Here is an 18,710-nt window from a genome sequence, read left to right as displayed (position 1 = left end):
TATAAAATCCTTGTTGAGATTCCCTGGAGCTTTGCTGAGGTTGAGGTGGCCTTTTTTAAAACTAGTGTTTACCACCGGCTGAGGAAGAACAAAAAGGAAACAGAACTCAGAGGATCTGGGATTAATGTTTTCCGAGTGCTGTAGTTTGGATCTGGAGGTCCACCAGAGGTCCACGTGTTGAAGGCTTGATTGCCAGCTTGTAGCTCCACAGGGAGGTGCTGGAACCTTTAGTAGGTAGAGCCCAGTAAGAGGAAGTTAGGTCCTTGGGGGTATGCCCTTGATGGGGACCTTGGGGTCCTGGTTCCTTCCTGTCTCTCTTTCACTTCTTGGCTGCTGTGAAGTGAGCTGTTTTATATCACCAGCTGCTCCCAGCCATGATGTACTGTCTCACCACAGGCCCCCACATCACAAGCCAATAGACCACAGGCTGAAACTTCTGAAACCATGAGCCCCCAATTTTTTTCCTTCTTAAAAGGTGATGATCTCAGGTAGTTTGTCACAGTGAAGCAAAGCTGTCTAATACATTGAGCTTCCCTGAGGATGGACTCCCCTGGGGTGCTTGACTGAATGTGTGCATAGTACCCCCCTGCTTTTCTTCTGGAAATTCAGATTCAAAGTGCAGTTGGGAGTATGCTTATTATAAGCATTCCAGGCAGGAAATGCTGTCTTGCAGTGGAGTGGGGAGCCCCTGAAGTAGCTGCTTGAGGCGAGGCTCATGGTCTTGAAGCCCTTTCCCTCCCAGGTGCCTCCATGTTAACCACCACCTGGGAGCCGGGCCTGGTCTTTGATCTTCCATATTGGTGAGGCCACTTATGCCCACACTCCAGGGACTTCAAGAAATACCTGTCTTTTTTTTCTTTCTTATTTTTTCCTCTCTTTCTTTTTTTCTTTTGTGGTTGTTATTGACACACAGAGTCCTAAACTCCATTCGAGGAGATTCTGATCCAGGAGGTCTAGAGTGGGGACCAAAATTCTGCATTTTTGAAGTTCAAGGAATTCCAAGGCCAGTGGTCTCTGGAATAGTTAAAATAAAAATTAAAAAAAAAAATAAGAAGAAAGAAAAGAAAAACAAAAACCGGTCTTGACAAAGAGATGCAGGGTGACGACAGTCATTTTTGCCTCCTGAAAACCTTCTCCTCAACGCAGGCACTTGGAGTGACTGACAGCAGAAGCGGCCAGGCCTCTCAGGGGAGATGACGCTTTCTCTGCCCTGACCCAGCAGGCTCACTTTGCGTAGTGAGACCTGAATCTCAGGCACCTTCACTCCTGTCCCCTGTACTCCTGGAACAGGTGTGCCTGCCTAGCAGAGTGCGTGTGTCCTTCCTGTTCTTTCTGCTCTTCCTGGGGGCATGCCCAACCCCTTGAATGGGGTGTGGAGTGGACCTCTGCTGTTTAACCACGTCTAGCCATCCTTGGCAATATGGGGAGGGACATCTAGACTAAAGATTGAGTGGGAAAACATACTGCACTTCTAACTCCTCTAGGGCGGGACACAGAGACAACAGGAAAGATTGGCAGCTCTTCAGGGTGCTGATAGACCACAGGCCCTGCTTAGGGAACTATTTCACTAAACCAGTCAAACCGCTCAGCTTTCCTAGTGTTGGTCAGCGGGCTCAGGATTCTGTTCCCTCACTCTTTCTCAAGGTCATGAAAGTGTTGGTGTATTTGTGTGTCTATTTGTTTCAGTTTTCCTGGATAACTTCCTTCCCTCGGCTTCCTGTGGATGCTGCCCTCCTTGTTCTTCCCAGCTGGGGCTTCAAGTCCAGAGCTCTTCACCTGAAACTGAGGCTCACTTGGAATATCCCTGCCAGGGTCAGGCAAGGACAAGCAGCTAAGGGAGGAGTAGGAAGGGCAAGAACAGGGCAGGAGACTGTTTTCCCCCTTCCCTTTCCCACATTCCAACCCACACCACTTTTGGGGAGTGTGTTTCCCCTTGGGCCCTCTTGACTCAGAGATGGAATTCTAAGTGGCTGGGTGTGTGATATGAAGGTCAGCTGGAGATGCAAGCTAGAGAGATGTTGCTGAGGCCGGGCGCGGTGCCGTGCGTGCCTGTCATCCCAGCAACTCGGGAGGCAGAGGCAGGAAGGGTTGAGAGTTCAAAGCCAGCCTCAGCAAAAAGTGAGGCCCTAAGCAACTCAGTGAGACCCTGTCTCTAAATAAAATACAGAATAGGGCTGAGGATGGGGCTCAGTGGTCGAGTGCCCCTGAGTTCAATCCCTGGTACCAAAAAAAAAAAAAAAAAAAAAAGCAAGCAAGCTGTTGCTGAGAGCCTCACTTACCCTGACTGCCAATCAGCCTGACAGACACAGTGACATTGGATGACACGTCTGGGTTTGTTGGCCCACTGCAGCACTGTGTTGTTCAGGAGGCTGCATTGAGCCCAACCTTGTTGGATTGGTGGGTGACCTGCTGGGAGAGGCTGGGACAGGAGGAAATTATTCAGTGACTGCCTTGGGGAAATATTTGTTTTGAAAATCAGTTTTGAGAGGATGTAGAATGATTAAGATCAAAGACTCTAGAGTCAGAGGGTGTGGGTTCATATCCATCCCCACCACATAATACCTGTGTGATTGTGGCAATGCGAAAGCAAATTTCTATACAATTTGCATGGAAATTTGACCTTCACTTAACTCTGTAACTGTTCCCTGGGAATCTGATATAGAGAATATATCAGCTACATTTAGGCAACATTGCTTATGATAAAAATGATCTCTTGTGCATGTAGAGAACAAGGAACACTTTTTGCACTATTGGTGGGATTGTAAATCAGTACTACAACTATGGAAATCAGTATGGAGGTTCCTCAAAAGACTCGGCCTGGAACCACCATATAACCCAGCTATCCCACTCCTCCGTATTTATCATGAAGAATTAAACTCTGCATACTGCAGTGATACATGCATGTTCATGTTTATAGCAGCTCAATTCACAATAGCAAACTATGGAACCAGTCTAGGTGTCCATCAACAGATGAGTGGATTAAGAAAATGTGATATATATATATATATATATATATATATATATATACACAATGAAGTTGTATTCAGCCATAAAGGAAAATGAAATTATATCCTTTATAGGAAAATGGATGAAACTTGAGAACACTATGTTAAGCAAAATAAGCCAAACTCACAAACTCAAGGGTCATATGTTTTCTCTTATATGTGAAAGCTAAAGAGGAAAAAGGAAAAGAAAGCAGAAGCATCTCAGGAAAATCAAAGGGAGATAACTAGTGAACAGGAAAGAGACCAGGAGGTAGGAGAGAAGACGGAGAGGGGAAGTCCTAGGGAGTGATTTGGCCAAATTATATTGTTATATTGTTTTATTGTGTGCATGGACCAATATGTGACAACAAATCCCACCATTAGGTATAACATAAAATAGTGGGAAATAAAAATGTGGGGAAATGATCTCTTGTGGTTACAGTGGACAGGGAGACTTTGTCATATCTGGTAGGAGGCCATGTTTTGAACTTCCCTGTGAACAGTGACTCTTTCCACTAGCCTGTCCCTTAGGGGGACCCTGGACGTTATGCTTGTGGAGTTAAGCAACAGTGTCTCCTGTGTAAACTAGGTTGGCCTACGCACCTTTCCTTACACCTTAGCCAAGACCTGGAGGGCCAAAGAGAATAGCTTCTGGATGCCTGCGGGCACTGGGCTCTGTGGCTGGTTCTACCAAAGAGGAACTCCGGAGGCTGCCTTGCCTACAAGCTATGTGTCCTGTATTACACCCTTCTATGTGAATTGAATGTCAAGTGTGCTGACATTCAATTGGTTGTCCTGTGAGCCTCAGTGTTTTGTTAAAGCTAAAAAGACCCCTGGTGGCCATTATGGAGTGATTGGGTTTGTTTTTTTTTAACTCTGGGCATTTTCCTCATCTACAGAATGGGGGTGGTAATACTCCCCATTTTCTAGGGTGGTTGTAAGGATTGTGAGGTGCTTAGTGCAGTGTCTAGTATACAAGGAAGTGCTGCTGCCACCATCCATCCTTGTCACCACCACCATCACTGAAGGAAGGTTCCAGTCTCATGGTAGCTATGGCTCGTTATGTGGCTTTGGTCAGATAACCTCATTCTCTGAGAATATAGGTTCTTACAGTGTATGACAGGTGTTCTATTTATTTATGGAACAAATTGATAAAGTAGGATGACAACTCAGTGCTCTGTAGGGTATCCTCTGGTTTCACATAGTAGACTTTGTTTTTTTTCTTTATTTGTTTGGTACTCGGGATTGAACCCAGAGGCACTCAACCACTGAGCCACTTCCCCAGCCCTTTTTATATTTTATTTAGAGACAGGGTCTCGCTAAGTTGTTTAGGGCCTTGCCAAGTTGCTGAGGCTAACTTTGAACTCATGATCTTCCTGCCTCAAAATCCCCAGCTGCTGGGATTACAGGTGTGCACTACTGCACCCAGCCACATAGTAGATCTTGTGTAACATTGAATCAGAGAAGAAATTGGAGAAGGAATGGAGAAAGAGGAGAGAAGCCACCTACAGAGGAGGTTTCAGGAGGGCGAGGTCTGGGGCGATGTGGAGAGGAGAAAGAGTCACTGGGAGGAGGTAGAAGGGGGGTCCACTAGTCCTGCTGACTGCACAGGGCTGGCCAAAGCTTAAGAGAGGAATACACGGGAGTCATTGTGTACAAAGCCTGCGCTTTGGGGTAAATCAAAGGGGGAGAAGGAAAAGGCATGTGGCCGAGGGAAGTTTGCAGTTGTGACTTTTGTTGTATTCGAAGCATTTGAGAAAAACTGCAGAGTAGCCTCATACCCGCCCTGAATTTTTCTTCTCTGGTCACCAATCACAGTGGCCATGGGGAGGAGGATTTGCGACCTCCCTAATGGTTGGCAGTGAGAAGTTAGCAATGGCTGGCTCTGATGCTGTGTTTCTCTCTTCCTCCTTCAGGTCTGAATGCTGGTGCTTTCTATGCCTTGTCCACGCTGCTGAATCGCATGGTGATCCTGCACTACCCGGTGAGGCACCTTCCTGAGCATGTTGGGCCTGGGGATGGTAGGATTTCCAAGTCTGTCCCTGCAGAGGCTGGGGCAGTGCTTAACTCTTGGCTCTAGGCAGCCCGGTATGGGGTCTGCTAATGGGATTTGAAGAGATACCCTGGCTTTGGAAGTTCTAAGATATGTGATGGTGTGACTAGCTAGTTAGCATCATTGAACTCTCTTTTTTCTGCAAAAGAAGCATAATTCTTGTAAGATTTGTTTTAGGATTAGAGAGTAATAATATTTGTGTATGAACATATATGTATATATATATATTCATATCATATTTGTTACATATAATATATGTAAAGTCTATACATGTCACCTGGCAACACAGTAAAAATACACACATGCACATAAAATATTTAATTTGTAATATATGGGCAAGGTTTAATTTTAAGCTCTTAGTTGCTCAACTGAAATTATTTTTTAAATGCTTCCAGAAACAGTGAGGGCTAGTTGTTGGGAAAGAGATACTGAGTGTCCCAGAGTTAGGGACACCAAGGTTCAAGTTCAATCTTCCCTCTCTTTGTGTGTGTGTGTGTGTGTGTGTGTGTGTGTGTGTGTGTGTGGTTGGTACTGGGGATTGAACCCTGTGCTTTGTTTATGCAAGACAAGTTCTCTACCACTGAACTACATCCTCAGTCCTTTTTGAATTTATTATTTTGAGGTGGGGTCTTGTTAATTCCTTCGGTTCTCACTAAGTTGCTAAGGCAGGCTCAATCTTGCTATCCTTCTGCCTCAGTCTCCCAAGTTGCTGGGATTACCAGCATATACCACCATGCCCAGCATCCACTATAATAGCCGGGGTTATATTGTTAGGAAGAACAACTATTCTAGAATTCTTCTCCCAGATCATCTTCTTACAAGGTATTTTGACCTAATACTTTATGATTATTGGCTGGACCAGAGCCTGAATTGCTTGACTTCACCCTCTTGTTCCATACTGACTGCACATTATCATGTATCTTGTGTCTTGCCCTATCACTGGGTGATCTTTGGGGTTTCCCCAGGGAGAAGAAGTGAATGCTGGAAGAATCGGCCTGACCATTGTCATTGCAGGGATGCTGGGGGCTGTGATCTCAGGCATTTGGCTGGATAAGTCCAAAACCTACAAGTAAGTGACTTTTCCTCTTAGCCTGAACATTGGGGACCCATCTTTTGAAAAGACCACCTTCACTGGCAATAGAAAGTTTGGGTGTGGCAGCTGGGAGTCTGAGGGGGTCCAGCAGACAGTTGAAACGCATCTTCTCTGAGCTTTAGTTTACTCATTTACAAAGTGAGGGCTACCATATCCACCCTGGGGGTATCCCAGAAGGGTTAGAGAGGGCAGACAGGAAGGCTAGCCGCCACCTCTGATCCCCACATAACTCCGTGGAAGGGGCAGATAAAGGACAAATGAAAATGTATAGGAAAAAAAATCTCAGCAGTTGGAAAGTTTATGGATACTCCAAAGAGTGGAGAGAAAGAGATGATTTCACAACCATGTTCCCACAACTCAGCTCTTTATGGATCCTGGGAGGTTCACCAAGGTGCTCTGTGTGCACTCCAGTTTGCAGTTGTTCATACCTTGCCAGTAAATGTCCTGAGGTGCTTTGGACCTGAATGTCTAGTGTCTTTCTGAGAGCCCAGAGCTGTCCTTAAAGGCTTAAATTGTGCCTTGCAGATTCCTGGCCCCACCCTGTGGATGCCTTACAGTAGAGGAACCTGCATTTATAAAAAGCAGAAGCAAGCTGGGTGTCCCAGTTTAATGGGACAAAGTACTCCTGGCAGCAGACAGCAGCCCGATTTCCTCCTCCTCCTCCTCCTCCTCCTCCTCCTCCTCCTCTTCCTCCTCCTTCTTTTTTTCCTGTGCTGGGGTGGACCAGGGCCTCAGGCATGGCAGGCAAGCCCTCTACCACCGAGCCACACCCCCAGCCCCTTCTTCCCATCTTGTTGGGGCTTTTCAGTGCTCCCATGCATTGGGCGCTCAGTAACCACTGCTGGTGGGCAGCTGCCAGGGTGTCTTGCGCCAGGGTGGGGCATTCAGCTTTCTCAAATCCTCCAAGTTTCCAGGGTCTGGAGGCGACAGACAGTGGCAGACCTGTTTTCTGCCCTACAAACCAGCTTCTGTGAGGCTCTGGTCAGACCAGGTCCCGCTCTGGCTGCCCTAGTCAAAGGCCAATTGAGGTCAGTCCTGGGGATGTGGCTGCCTGGCTCACCCTGACGAGGAGCCTGGCTCTGCTTAATTACCGCTGGTGGAACTTGGCTGCCGTCTCGTCTCTGCCATCTGTTAGTTGCTTGATTCTTCTAGGAGCAAGAGTGGAGAGGACAGGCCATCCCCAAGCCAGAGAACAGCAGTGTCCCTTCTTCCAGGACTTGCTCTGTAGCAGGAGCAGTGGGAGTGGAATGGAATGCTGCTGGGTCTGGGGTGTGGGCAGCCAGAGGATTTGGATGAATCAGACAGTATGATGAAAGGCCTGGGGAGGAGGGACACTTTCTCAACCTTCTTTGGAAATTAGTCATTGCCAGCTCCAAGTGTCATTTGATGTCTAAATCCAGCGGTCATCCCGAGACCTTCTTTGCCCTCTTTTACTACCCAGGCAGAGAAAAAACAGCTCTTGGTGGCTGAGGGACTCTGTGTCCCTGTCATTTCGGTGCCAGTTTTCTTCTCTCAAACGTTCCACTTTGGTTTGGAGGCTGGACATTGGGTAGTGAGGCCCATTTATCTCAGGCTGTGCCTACAAATAATCTTTCTAAACTGGTCAGTGGTTTAAGATGAATCTGTGATTGAACAAACATAGCCCAACAAGAAACAAACAAATAAAAAGTTGGGTATCTGGAGAATTTGTGGAGTCATGGAGAAAGAGTGGTATCCATGAAGCTGCTTTCTGCAGAGTGGGTGGGCTCAGAAGAAGGGGAGCAGGGTGAAGGGAGGACGAGGCTCCTTGACCTCAGCGGGTGCCTTGAAGCACCAGGCTGAAGTGGCATCCTTTGGAGGCTCTGGCCTCCATCTTTTCCAAAGATGCAACTACATAGTAGATTGTTACTCCTGCTAGTGGCAGTAGAAAGTGCTGACATTTAAAACCCAGCTTTGAGTTCAAATCCCAGTTCTGCATTTACTCAACCCATGCTTTGGACAAGTAACTTGAGTGATCTCTTTCCCCCTTGGTACAATGAGGGATTGTCATACATTTCATGCAGGATTTTTGTAAGGGCTGAGTTGAAATTGTACACATATGGAAAGTGTTTTGCAGAATCCGATACCCAATAAATGTAGGTATTAGTTCGACATTCCATAAAATGCCTGCTGGTGCCCCAACATGACTCTGACGCCAGGAGAAACATGTGAAGACTGTAAGTGCTCATCCTCTGGGCTCTGATGTTCCTGGCACGAAGTCAGAAATGGTGTGGAGCTTGAGCCCTGCAGGAAGCAGTACAGGGAGAGGAGTGGGGTCTCCTGGAAGGGTCTGTCACAGCACAGTCCTGGGTGATGGACGCAGAGAGAGAAGGGCATGAAGGGGCACATCAGGGCTGAACCAGGTCTTGCTGGGGGTGTTTTCTGAGGGGATCTATAAAGGAAAAGGTAACGGGATGGGCGAGGGAGAATGTTCTCTCTGAATTCCACTGTCTACAACAGAGTAATTCAGATTGAACTGCGGGGCTGTGTCAGTGGCAACAGGAAGAACTTACTGATGACAGAGGGTCTGAAAGTCAGATCACTGCCCAGCGTTGCCATGGGGGTCTTGGGGTAAAGCTAAAAAGCAATTTTGGGGATGGTCCTGGGGATCACTGTCACGTGACTGTGGCTGGTATTTGCTGCATGTCTCTTTCTTTCTTTTTCTTTTTCTGGTGAGAAGTAGTGAAGAAAAGGGCTGTGCTCTTGCTGCCTCAGAGTAGGAAATGACAAGCTGAGGAACAGCTTGCTGAGAGCCTTCTGTGGGAAGAGAGCAGCCTACAGCTCGGCGGCTTCATACTTGCCTGGTTTTACCCTTTGTAGCATCGACCGTGATGTGATTAAATGATTACTTATGTGATGTTTGATTCCCTGCTCATTGTCTTCATGGACAGAAAGTTTTATGAAAGTAGTTGTCCCGGATCACAGCAGAGAGCTTGACGTACAGCAGAGGTACCCAACAGATACTCGTGGAATGATCAATCCTGCTAAAGCTGGAAGTATGTGACTCGGTTCTTTGCTTCTGTTCAAAGGGAGACAACCCTGGTGGTGTACATCATGACTCTGGTGGGCATGGTGGTGTACACGTTCACCTTGAGCCTGGGACACCTGTGGGTAGTGTTCCTCACAGCTGGCACCCTGGGGTAAGTTTCACCCCTGATCCGTTTAGTTGGAAAACACCATCCCATATCTCCTAGAGCTGCCAGGGTCCTGGGGTGCAATGTAGCCCCCTTTGCTGCCTTCTCAGTGACTTCAGAAGACATCCAGTGCTCTTGGAAATACATAGCACTCCAGGTAGCCTGTCTGTCCTCTTGGGATGGAGTGAAGCATGAAATATGCCCTTCAATACCTCTGGGGTCCTAGGAAAGAAATGTCTACAGTCTCTATTAGCTTTGCCTGGGACAACATGGGGTCACTGGGCATGGAATCAGCAACTCTGGGTCTGGGTCTCAGTTCTGCGTGGACCGTCTGTTAAATATCACTTATCAGTTTTGACCTTCAGTGACCTCATCTGTAAATGAAGATGGGTGTGGCCTGTCTCCTGGAGTTGTTGGAAGGATTGAGAGAGAATGGATATGAAAATAAGAAGTGTAGTGCAGATATAGGGAATGAGAATTGGAAATTTCTAGGCTTGTTGTATGCAAAAAATATTGATTAGTACCCTTACACAGGGCCCGTGTTCAGTCATACCTCCCTGCTCTTTTCCTCCGGGCAGTACGACAGTGTGTGTATGATGCATTTGAGACAGAGACATCTCCGCCCTCAGTCCATCTCAGCTGCTACTCTCTGGAGGAACATAAAGAGGACTCTGAGTGCCTCCTCCCAGATCCCAGAACGCCATGGAGAAGCCCCACTTCCAACACAGAGCGTGTGTGCCCAGGACAGGGTCTCCCAGTCAAAGTGAAACAAACCAGGCCTCTGTGCCCTTCTGTAAATGCTGACCCTGTCCTCCATGGCTAAACAGAGAAGCAGCCTGGGACACTACAGGCCTGCTGAGCATAAGGCATGTGTAGGGACTTCTCGGTCTATAGGGATGTCCCTTTCTGTCGGGGGGATGGCCAGATCACCCAAGAGCCTGAGGCTGTCTTGATGGGAAGGATAAAGCTGAAGAGGGTGTCTAAGGGTCGATGTGGGTGCCCCGTCCTTGTTCTGGGGGTTCTCCATCACCCGTTTCTCTGATCTGCTCTCCAGCTTCTTTATGACCGGCTACCTCCCGCTGGGGTTCGAGTTCGCCGTGGAGCTCACGTATCCAGAGTCGGAGGGCATGTCATCGGGCCTCCTCAACGTGTCTGCACAGGTTGAGCTCCTGTTCCCCCTTTGTTCCCTGCCTGCCTGTGTTGACATTATAGCCCGGCAGCTCAGGTCCCTCCATGGGCTAGTTGGCAGGGCCCTCGTTTCCCATCTTCCTTATGCTTTTCCAGGTATTTGGGATCATCTTCACCATCTCCCAGGGTCAGATCATTGACAGCTATGGAACCATGCCTGGGAACATCTTCCTGTGTGTGTTCCTCTCTCTGGGAGCAGCCCTCACTGGTGAGTTGGGGTCTGAGGGCAAGATGAGGTTCAGGCTGTTTTGGGGGCCAGGCCATCAGCAATTTGGGACCCCAGTGTCTTGACTGATTATGCAGATGGGGAATATGCATGCAGGGGCACAGATGGGAGGGCTTGTTAGGAAGCTGTGTGGGAGGCAATGACATGTTTTGCTGGAATGATCATGAACTTTGGAGCTAGACGACCCATGTCTAAATCTCAGACTGACACTGACATTTCTGCTGCTGACTTTGGGCAAGTAGACCAACGCCTAGGAGCCTCGGTTTCCTAACCTGTACATGGAGGGTTGTTGTGATTAGAGCAATATGTGTCCCTGACAAATATCAGTGGCGTTTAAGTGAAGGCCAGTGTCATTGTGGACTTCTTTCTACCTCTCAGGGACAGCAGTGATCCTTGGGGCTTCTTGGCATTAGCTGATAGTTCCCCTTGCTCCCTCGAGGATCTGAAGTAGTTTGGGATACCTGTGATCCTGGCAAAAATGAGGGTTCCCTCTGTGGAAAAATGGCCATTAATCTCCATGACTTGTCACTCTTTATTTTTTTTCCCACTTCAGCATTCATTAGGGCAGACCTCCGGAGGCAGAAGGCAAACAGAGAAGTTCCTGAGACTGTGAGTATGTGGGAGCTTTTTTCAGACAGAGATATGATGGGTTCTGAGCTTGTGATCCAGACATGGCTGCATAGTGGGGCCCAGGGAAGCTCCCAGAGGGACTGGCTCCTACAATCATGGCATCTCAAAGGTGTCCTCATTTTGTGTCCTGGCATTGCTTTTCTGCTGTTGTTTCCTGGGCCCTTGGGCTTCCTACCCTCCTCCTGACTCCCCTGCTGTGGCTCCCAGAGCATGTCACTGTGGTCACAGTTCCTGAGCAGTGCCCACCCCTCGGATCCTGAGCCAAGTCCCTGGCTCTGCTGCTGTCAGCCTGGGGTTAGTGTCGAGGGAGGGAAAGTGGAGCCTGGCATGGCAGTGTGTGCCCTAAGGCAGTGGCACTCCTGGCATGTGACAGCCCTTAGGCAGGGCCATGGGGATGGAGCCAGTAGGTTGCCATTAAGGCTCTGCAAGGGGCAAGTCAGGAAGCAGGAGCTGGTGGTGGTGGAAAGGAGAGGACCAGGAGAATGATCTAGAACAGAAAAGTGTTTCCTACCTGTTCTAATCAGCTGGGAGCCACTTTAAACCAAAATGTTAGGTCTCAAATCTGAGCAAGTTTGAAAGGAATTTCAAATACGTGGAAGAATAAAAGTAGGATATTTCTTTTTAAAAAAAAACAACAAACCCAATCTATTACAGAGGTAGAATAAAAAAAGGGAAAAAAATTTAAAATCACCCTATAATTCCATCATAGAGAGATGAGATGCTCCTATTGTTTGTATTTATTTCATGTCTCTATCCACATATGTGTGTGTGTATTTATACAAATATATGTATTTTTTTCCCTTTTAAAACAGGAACAAAATCTATCCTCTTTTCTACTTACTGTTAACATTCTCAGGCTACTAGTCTTCTACAACATATGTTTAATGATTGCACAGTGTGCTGTGTATGGATAAGCCATGATTGTTTAGCAGTGTTCCTGTCTGCACATTAACATTTTTTTGAATCATTGCTATAAACACTATTCTAATTAACATGTTGGAAACTGAATCTTTGTGCATGTTCTTTTTTATTATTTTTTCCTTTTGCGGTGCTGGGGATTGAACCTGGAGCCTCATGCATGGCAGGCAAATGCTGTACCACTGAGCTACATCACCAGCCTGCATGTGTTTTTTGGTACCAGAGATTGAACCCAGGGGCACTTAACCACTGAGCCACATCCTCAGTCCTTTTTTGATGGGGCAGGGGTACCAGGGATTGAACTCAGGGGTACTTGACCACTGAGCCACATCCTAGCTCTATTTTGTATTTTATTTAGACACAGGGTCTCACTGAGTTGCTTAGGACCTCACTTTTGCTGAGGCTGGCTTTGAACTCTAGATCCTCCTGCCTCAGCCTCCTGAGCTGCTGGGATTACAGATGTGTACCACCATGCCCAGCACATCCCTAGCTCTTTTTGAATTTTTATTTTGAGACATGGTCTCGCTAGGTTGCTTACAGTCTTGCTAAATTGCTGAGGCTGGCTTTGAACCTATGATCCTCTTGCCTCAGCTACCTGAACCACTGGGATTACAGGCATGTGCCACTGTGCCCAGCTCTGCATGTTCTTATGTGTATGGTATTTCCTTGGGAGATGGACCAGTGGTCATGCACATATTTAAGATTTTATATGTGTTGCTAAATTGTTCTCTAGAAAGGTACTGTCAATACTACCAATGTATATTGCTATAGCAATGTAGAGGATTGCCAATACTGAGCATTTGCTATTTTGAGATATCTTTGCTAATTTTCTAGCACCAAAATGGTTTTCTGCAAGAGATGTTTTTAGCATGTTAGCATATGTGTTGGCAGATAGATGAGAATCTTCAGTACTTTACTATTTGTCTTCTGATGTCACATTTCTAAAGTTGGCAGGCAGAGTTGGGCACAGTAGGGCACACTTGTAATCCCAGCTACTTGGGAGCTACTTGGATTGTTTTTTAACAATCATCTTCTACTTTGATGAACAGTTTTCACTATGGAATGTGATATATTGTGTTGACATGAAATTTTGTTGCTTTTTTAAAAAGTCTGTGTTTATGTTGGCTGTGATATAGGCAAACAAGGAGAAATTAGAAATAACCTAAGACTCAACCTCCCAGAGGTACCTTAGGAGCATTTTAGTCAGTTTCCATGCCATCATCTGTGGGTCTGCTTGTATGTTTCCTTTACTACTCTGTTTGCTGTAAATAGCTTGACAGACTCCACATATTTACACTTGATCACAACTTCATCTCTAAGTGTGTGTGTGTGTGTGTGTGTGTGTGTGTGTATATATATTTCCATCTTGTTTACTATTTCATTGTTCCAATATTGTACTCTTCTTGCAGCCAGATCCTTGTACATGTGGCCCAGGTTTGTTAATCAAGGTTGGAGTTCTTGGCTCAGTCTTCTTGAGTAGGAGAAGAAACATGGGGTAGGAACAGAAGCCCTAAGTTCTGGTAATGATGCACAATTATCTTGTGTTACTGGATACATGATGCTGTATCTGGATCTCACCAGCGTATCTTGTATTGCTGGATACATGATGCTGTATCTGGATCTCAGTATGAAGGGGAGATCAGAGTCAGGCTGGTACTAACACCAGCAAGGAAGCCATGGCTGTCACTGTCATTGTACACCCCATGGTGATCTGTGTAATTCAGACACCTGTAGATACGTGTTGTCAGATCTAGCCACATCTGTTCTCTCTATATACATCAGTGAGATATATAGTTTAGGTAACAAGTGATAGAACCAGTGATTATCTTCTTGGTTTGGGCTTCCATTTTTCTTCCATCACATAGCCAATAGCTATTCTTCTGTCTCTACTTTTTCTGGTTGTAATTCCAAGGTGATGGATGTGGAAGTTGCAGGTGTGTGTGTATGTGTGCATGTGCATGTGTATCAGAGAGAGAGAAGTGGTTGATGGACTGACTTGAGTTGGACTTTCCCTGAATGAAGGCTCCTCAAGCCTGGATGAGCTGGTGCAAAAGGCCAGCAAGAGTAAGAATGGGAAGGGTTGATTCCTACAGCAGTGGTCCTTGCTGTGGACTGGCCCTGAGACACTCTTGGGGAAGAAAGTGCCATTTGCTCAATTGATCCTGGCCCAGCTTGGCCTACACGTGCTCTTTTGGGCTTTGAGTGTGTAGTGCTGTGTCTGTGCCCAAGGCTTTAATGACAACAGGCAAAGCACTTTTTTTTCGAATACCAGACAAACGCCCAAGTTGGCATTTTGAACACCACGGGATGATTTCCAGGCCATATTTAATTCCATATCTATGTACCAAGCACAGCCCAGAAGACTCCTCCCCATAAATGACCCTGCGCTCTTTCTCCTCAATAAAACCAAGACCAAATTTCTTGGAAGTCTTTTTTCTTAGGCACAAGATATAAATACACAGCCATCGAGTTTATCTGTGCAGTTAGGCATGCTGCCTTTTAAAATATTTTCTTTTTGTGCCATCTACTCTACATACATTGTGATGATGCCCCTCATCCTGGGGGCTGCCTCCACATAGGGATGGTTGGAAGTTCTAAGGCAATTGCAGACCTGGTGCTTTGGACAGCTAATTTTTGGAGTGAGAAAGTGTTTTTGGCTGTCAGAATGGGGAGAGAAAGTGCACTTTCTCTGCTCCAGTCCCGAGAGTGAGTCTGTGGTCCATGGTGGTTGTGGGCCCCGGTGTGTTTGGGCAGCGTTTTTAGTAGGGGCTGGTTGCTTGTTTTCTTGTTCCCTTTGTTGGCTCTAGGGGATATACCAAGTGGCCTCTGGCTCTTGGACTTTCACTGATTAGTCACTTCCGGGTGGAGTCCTGTGCCTTTTACCCACAGGGCTGCGTGCTTGCTTTGCCTTGTAGAAAGTCCAGGAGGAGGAGAACAATACCAGCAAGGCGCCCACCATCCTGTCGGAGGATCATTTCTGAGAGAGAGAGAGAGGTGGCAGCCACTCAGGGATCACGAACACCCCACCTCTTCCTTCAGCTCAGCTCTCACTGCCAGCACAAATGTCTTCACTGGAGAAGCTTGTGGAGGGAATCAGTTGGAATATTTGCGCCTTACATGGCGGCACCTCTGCCTTCTGAGCCCACTCAAGAGCCCGAATGCTTTAGTTGGGGGAAAGTGTACCTTTCACCAAATGCACACTGGATTCCCATCCCCCCTCCTTTTAGGTCCTGGGTGCTGGTGCTGTGTGGGAGGGACTGATGGAAGGTGTTGGACTCTGGCTTTCCCTCATTGCCTTCATCCCTCATGGAGAATGCTTGCAAAATTATCACAGAAGAAAGCTTATTCAGGATATTAACTTTTTCTAGTGTCTTAAGACCCTCACATGAAGCCCAGTTTTTACTAAGGAGGGGCAAGTTGCTCTGCCTGAGGGTCATTCCTGGGTCTCAGATGGACCACTCAAGTTCCCTGAGAGGGCAGCACCGTGTGGACAACCTTGGTCAGGGAAGCTCTGTTAGGACTCTTGGCCTCAGTTCTCCTGGCCTAGTGTTGGGATTTATCTCCAAACCCTCTTTCCTAAGACCTTATCAGACCAAACCTCAATAAACTGGACAGAAACTTTGTCACTTTGTCATGGACACAAAAGAGAAAGTGATTTGGGAGGGCTGATTCCCTGGGTGTGACAGTGCTCGGGCTGCCCTCTGAGTGGGTTTGTGGGGACCCACCTGTGGCAACTCTAGAACTTTGAGTTGAGATGGGAAAGAGGTTTTTCCTCCAAAAGAAGGGCTCATGCAGGGACTTGTGGGTGTCACCGGCCACCCAGTTACCTTCATCTGGATATCACACTCAGACATTAGCCCAAGTGCCTGTTTTATCCTGGGGGAGGGCAATCATGGCAGCTGATTCTAACCTTTACTGAAAACTAATCTTGATCCTTCCACTCCAACAAATCCAAGGCCGACTCTAAGAGATGAGAGGGAAGAAGGAAAGGTGCTTCTCGAAGCTGGCATCGAGCTGCTGGAATGACCCATTTCCCGCCTCGGATGGGGATAGGTTTGCATACCAACCCCTCTCCCACCTCCTGTAATAATGTTTATCAGTCTAAATTTAAATTCCCTTCAAGTCAATTCAAGCTGACCTCTCTCCTGCCTGCCCTGCTGTCTGGCTCTCTCATGGACTTCAGTGGTGTCTTCTGAAAATAAGAGAAGTTTTGGTAATTTCTCCTGTGCCTTTCACAGCTGTAACCATGGCCACTGTGCTCTTTTGCTGTGGTCACTGCCCTGGACTCTGTATGTCAGAGCAGCCGGGGCTGGCTGAAGTGCTGGGGTGCTTGGGCTACTGCCAGAGGGGAGCCAGATGTGTGTGTTTGTGTGTGTGTGTGTGTGTGTGTGTGCGTACACAGATTCAAGCTTTAGGAGAAACACACTGCCTATGTAATAAAAAGTTAACACTTTTGACAGAGGGAGGGTTGGGATGAAAGGGAGATGTGCCTTTTGACAGGAGGAATGTGTGTATTCTTTAACCCCTCAAAATGTATTAACGTGTTTACTGAATCCATTGCTGTATTTTTGAAAAAAAACAAAACCACATTTGTATTTCCTGTTTGTAATTTCAGATGTTTTAAAGCAATAAAGGATTCTCACATGATCTGTCTGGTCATTTGTTGGGGCAGAGAAGGCTTTGGGGAGTCTCCATGAGGTTGCCACACATCAGAGCCTGAGGTGGGGAAGGTGCAGGGGTCAGGGAGGAGGCTGGAGGAGGAGTATCTGTGACCTCTCTTGACATGGGTGCTATTATCCTGGTGGCTTTTTAAAAGACTATGAAGGTCCCTGTCAGCCTACATGGGACACTGCAACTCAACGGCCAGCATGACCCTGACCTCTTTTCCTCCTGTGTATACGCTGGAATGTGACTGTTGGTGAGACAGCTCACTGTTGTTCCTGGCTCTGCCTCAAAGGATGGCTGAAGTGTTTGTTCTCAGTCACCCCAGCCACACACCAGCTTGCCCTGGCCGGAGTCCACAGCTGGGGCCTAGCATCTGTCCTTCTGCTCTTCTCTTTTTTCTTTTGAGCTGGGCTGCTTACTGCCACTCCTCGCCCAGTTGTGTTCCTTTCCCTTACAACTGTTACTTGGAGATGGCTGCTGCTCTCAGTTTTCTGTACATTTTGTTCCCTAGAGATTTGCGCTGTACTTCCGGCACTGTGGCACCCCATTATTAGCAATTCTTGGCTAGAGAGACAGCATTACGATTCTACTTTAAGTGATCTGGGAAGGAACTCAAGTTGGCGTTGTTAAGAAGTCTCCTATTCATAGTGCCTTCTAAACACTCTACCTGCACCATCTCTTTAGTATCTTACCTTTACATGAATCACATTTCTACCACAGTTAGAGGACCCAAATCATTCATTCGTTCTTAGTTGGTCTCCAGGCAGGTCTACACTGGAATGCTAACTCTAGGACTGCTGCTTCTCTTGCTGTCTCCGTACAATAGTGGATAAGGAAGAGTTCTTACCACACAGCTCTTTTTTCTACATGTGGTGTCCTGGAGATGTGACGCCTGGAATTACTGCGCCCCCTTTTGGCACCATAAAGGAAGCCAGCCTGGGGAGGAAGGAAGCGCAGCTGGGCAGAACTGAGGAAAACAGAGAAGTGGAGCTAGAGTCCTGATCAAGCTAGTCCTGAAGCTTATAATCCCAGTCAGTCAGGTTAACTTTATGTTTAAGCTGGTTGAAGGTAGGTTTTGTTCCTTCCACTTAAAAGAGCCGACAGAGAATTCCCAAAGTATTTAGATAGAAACATCGAACATCCTTCTTACTCCTACAAGCCTCCCTTTCTGATCTATCCTGCTGTCATGACACTGATCTTACTCCTTGAACAAGACTGTCCCTGCCTACCTGCCCCCTCTACCCTAACTGCTTGCTTTGTATCTGAAGACATCTGATTCCTGAGCATTCAACTCTTGAGATGAAACCCCCACCTCGGGAGGACCTTTCTGGTGATGGAGATCCTCCCACGTCCACCACCTCCACCCTTTCTTGATGAAAACATCTTGTTTTCTCTAGCATTCTTCTATCGGTAGTTCTGCCTTCCTGGCCTGGCTTGGCTATAACATGAGGCTCACGGGAGCAGAGGCATTGACATCTTGCTCATTTCTGTTTCCTGAGTGTCTGGCATGGAAAAGTACTCAATCAATATTTGTTGAAATATCGAGTGGCCTTTCTGGCATACACAGTGTGTGGGGGGGCCAGCAAGTGGAGGCTCACCAGGTGGTGTGGAGGGCCACTGTCTACTCTGGTACATCACCCTTAGGATCTAGCTGGTTCCTTTTCATGGTCATCCAGCTATTTCTTCTGTGGTGCCTAATCCTACTTTGTTTCTGTGTTTTCAGTCATCTGTTTTCTTCTTTAGGAAGATCAGAAAGGGAGGAAAGGGTCCTGAGGTTGAAATATGAACTTAGAATCATATT

General features: G+C 47.0%; 1 protein-coding gene across 1 annotated transcript in view; it reads left to right on the top strand.

Annotated features, from left to right (window-relative positions):
- The window catches only part of Flvcr2 (FLVCR choline and putative heme transporter 2), a 58,385-nt gene extending 41,637 nt beyond the window's left edge, over positions 1-16,748 (top strand). Inside the window, exons 4-10 of the mRNA XM_026401936.2 lie at positions 4,901-4,968; positions 6,003-6,106; positions 9,178-9,288; positions 10,337-10,442; positions 10,567-10,678; positions 11,250-11,305; positions 15,160-16,748. Of these exons, the coding sequence (XP_026257721.1) occupies positions 4,901-4,968; positions 6,003-6,106; positions 9,178-9,288; positions 10,337-10,442; positions 10,567-10,678; positions 11,250-11,305; positions 15,160-15,225 (623 nt within the window). The 3' untranslated portion in view covers positions 15,226-16,748. The remainder of the gene's footprint in view (positions 1-4,900; positions 4,969-6,002; positions 6,107-9,177; positions 9,289-10,336; positions 10,443-10,566; positions 10,679-11,249; positions 11,306-15,159) is intronic.
- Positions 16,749-18,710: the final 1,962 nt, after the last annotated feature.

This window comes from Urocitellus parryii, chromosome 6, assembly GCF_045843805.1.
Source record: "Urocitellus parryii isolate mUroPar1 chromosome 6, mUroPar1.hap1, whole genome shotgun sequence".
In the NCBI taxonomy this organism is placed as follows: Eukaryota; Metazoa; Chordata; class Mammalia; order Rodentia; family Sciuridae; genus Urocitellus; species Urocitellus parryii.
This window is presented reverse-complemented; position numbering and strand designations above follow the sequence as displayed.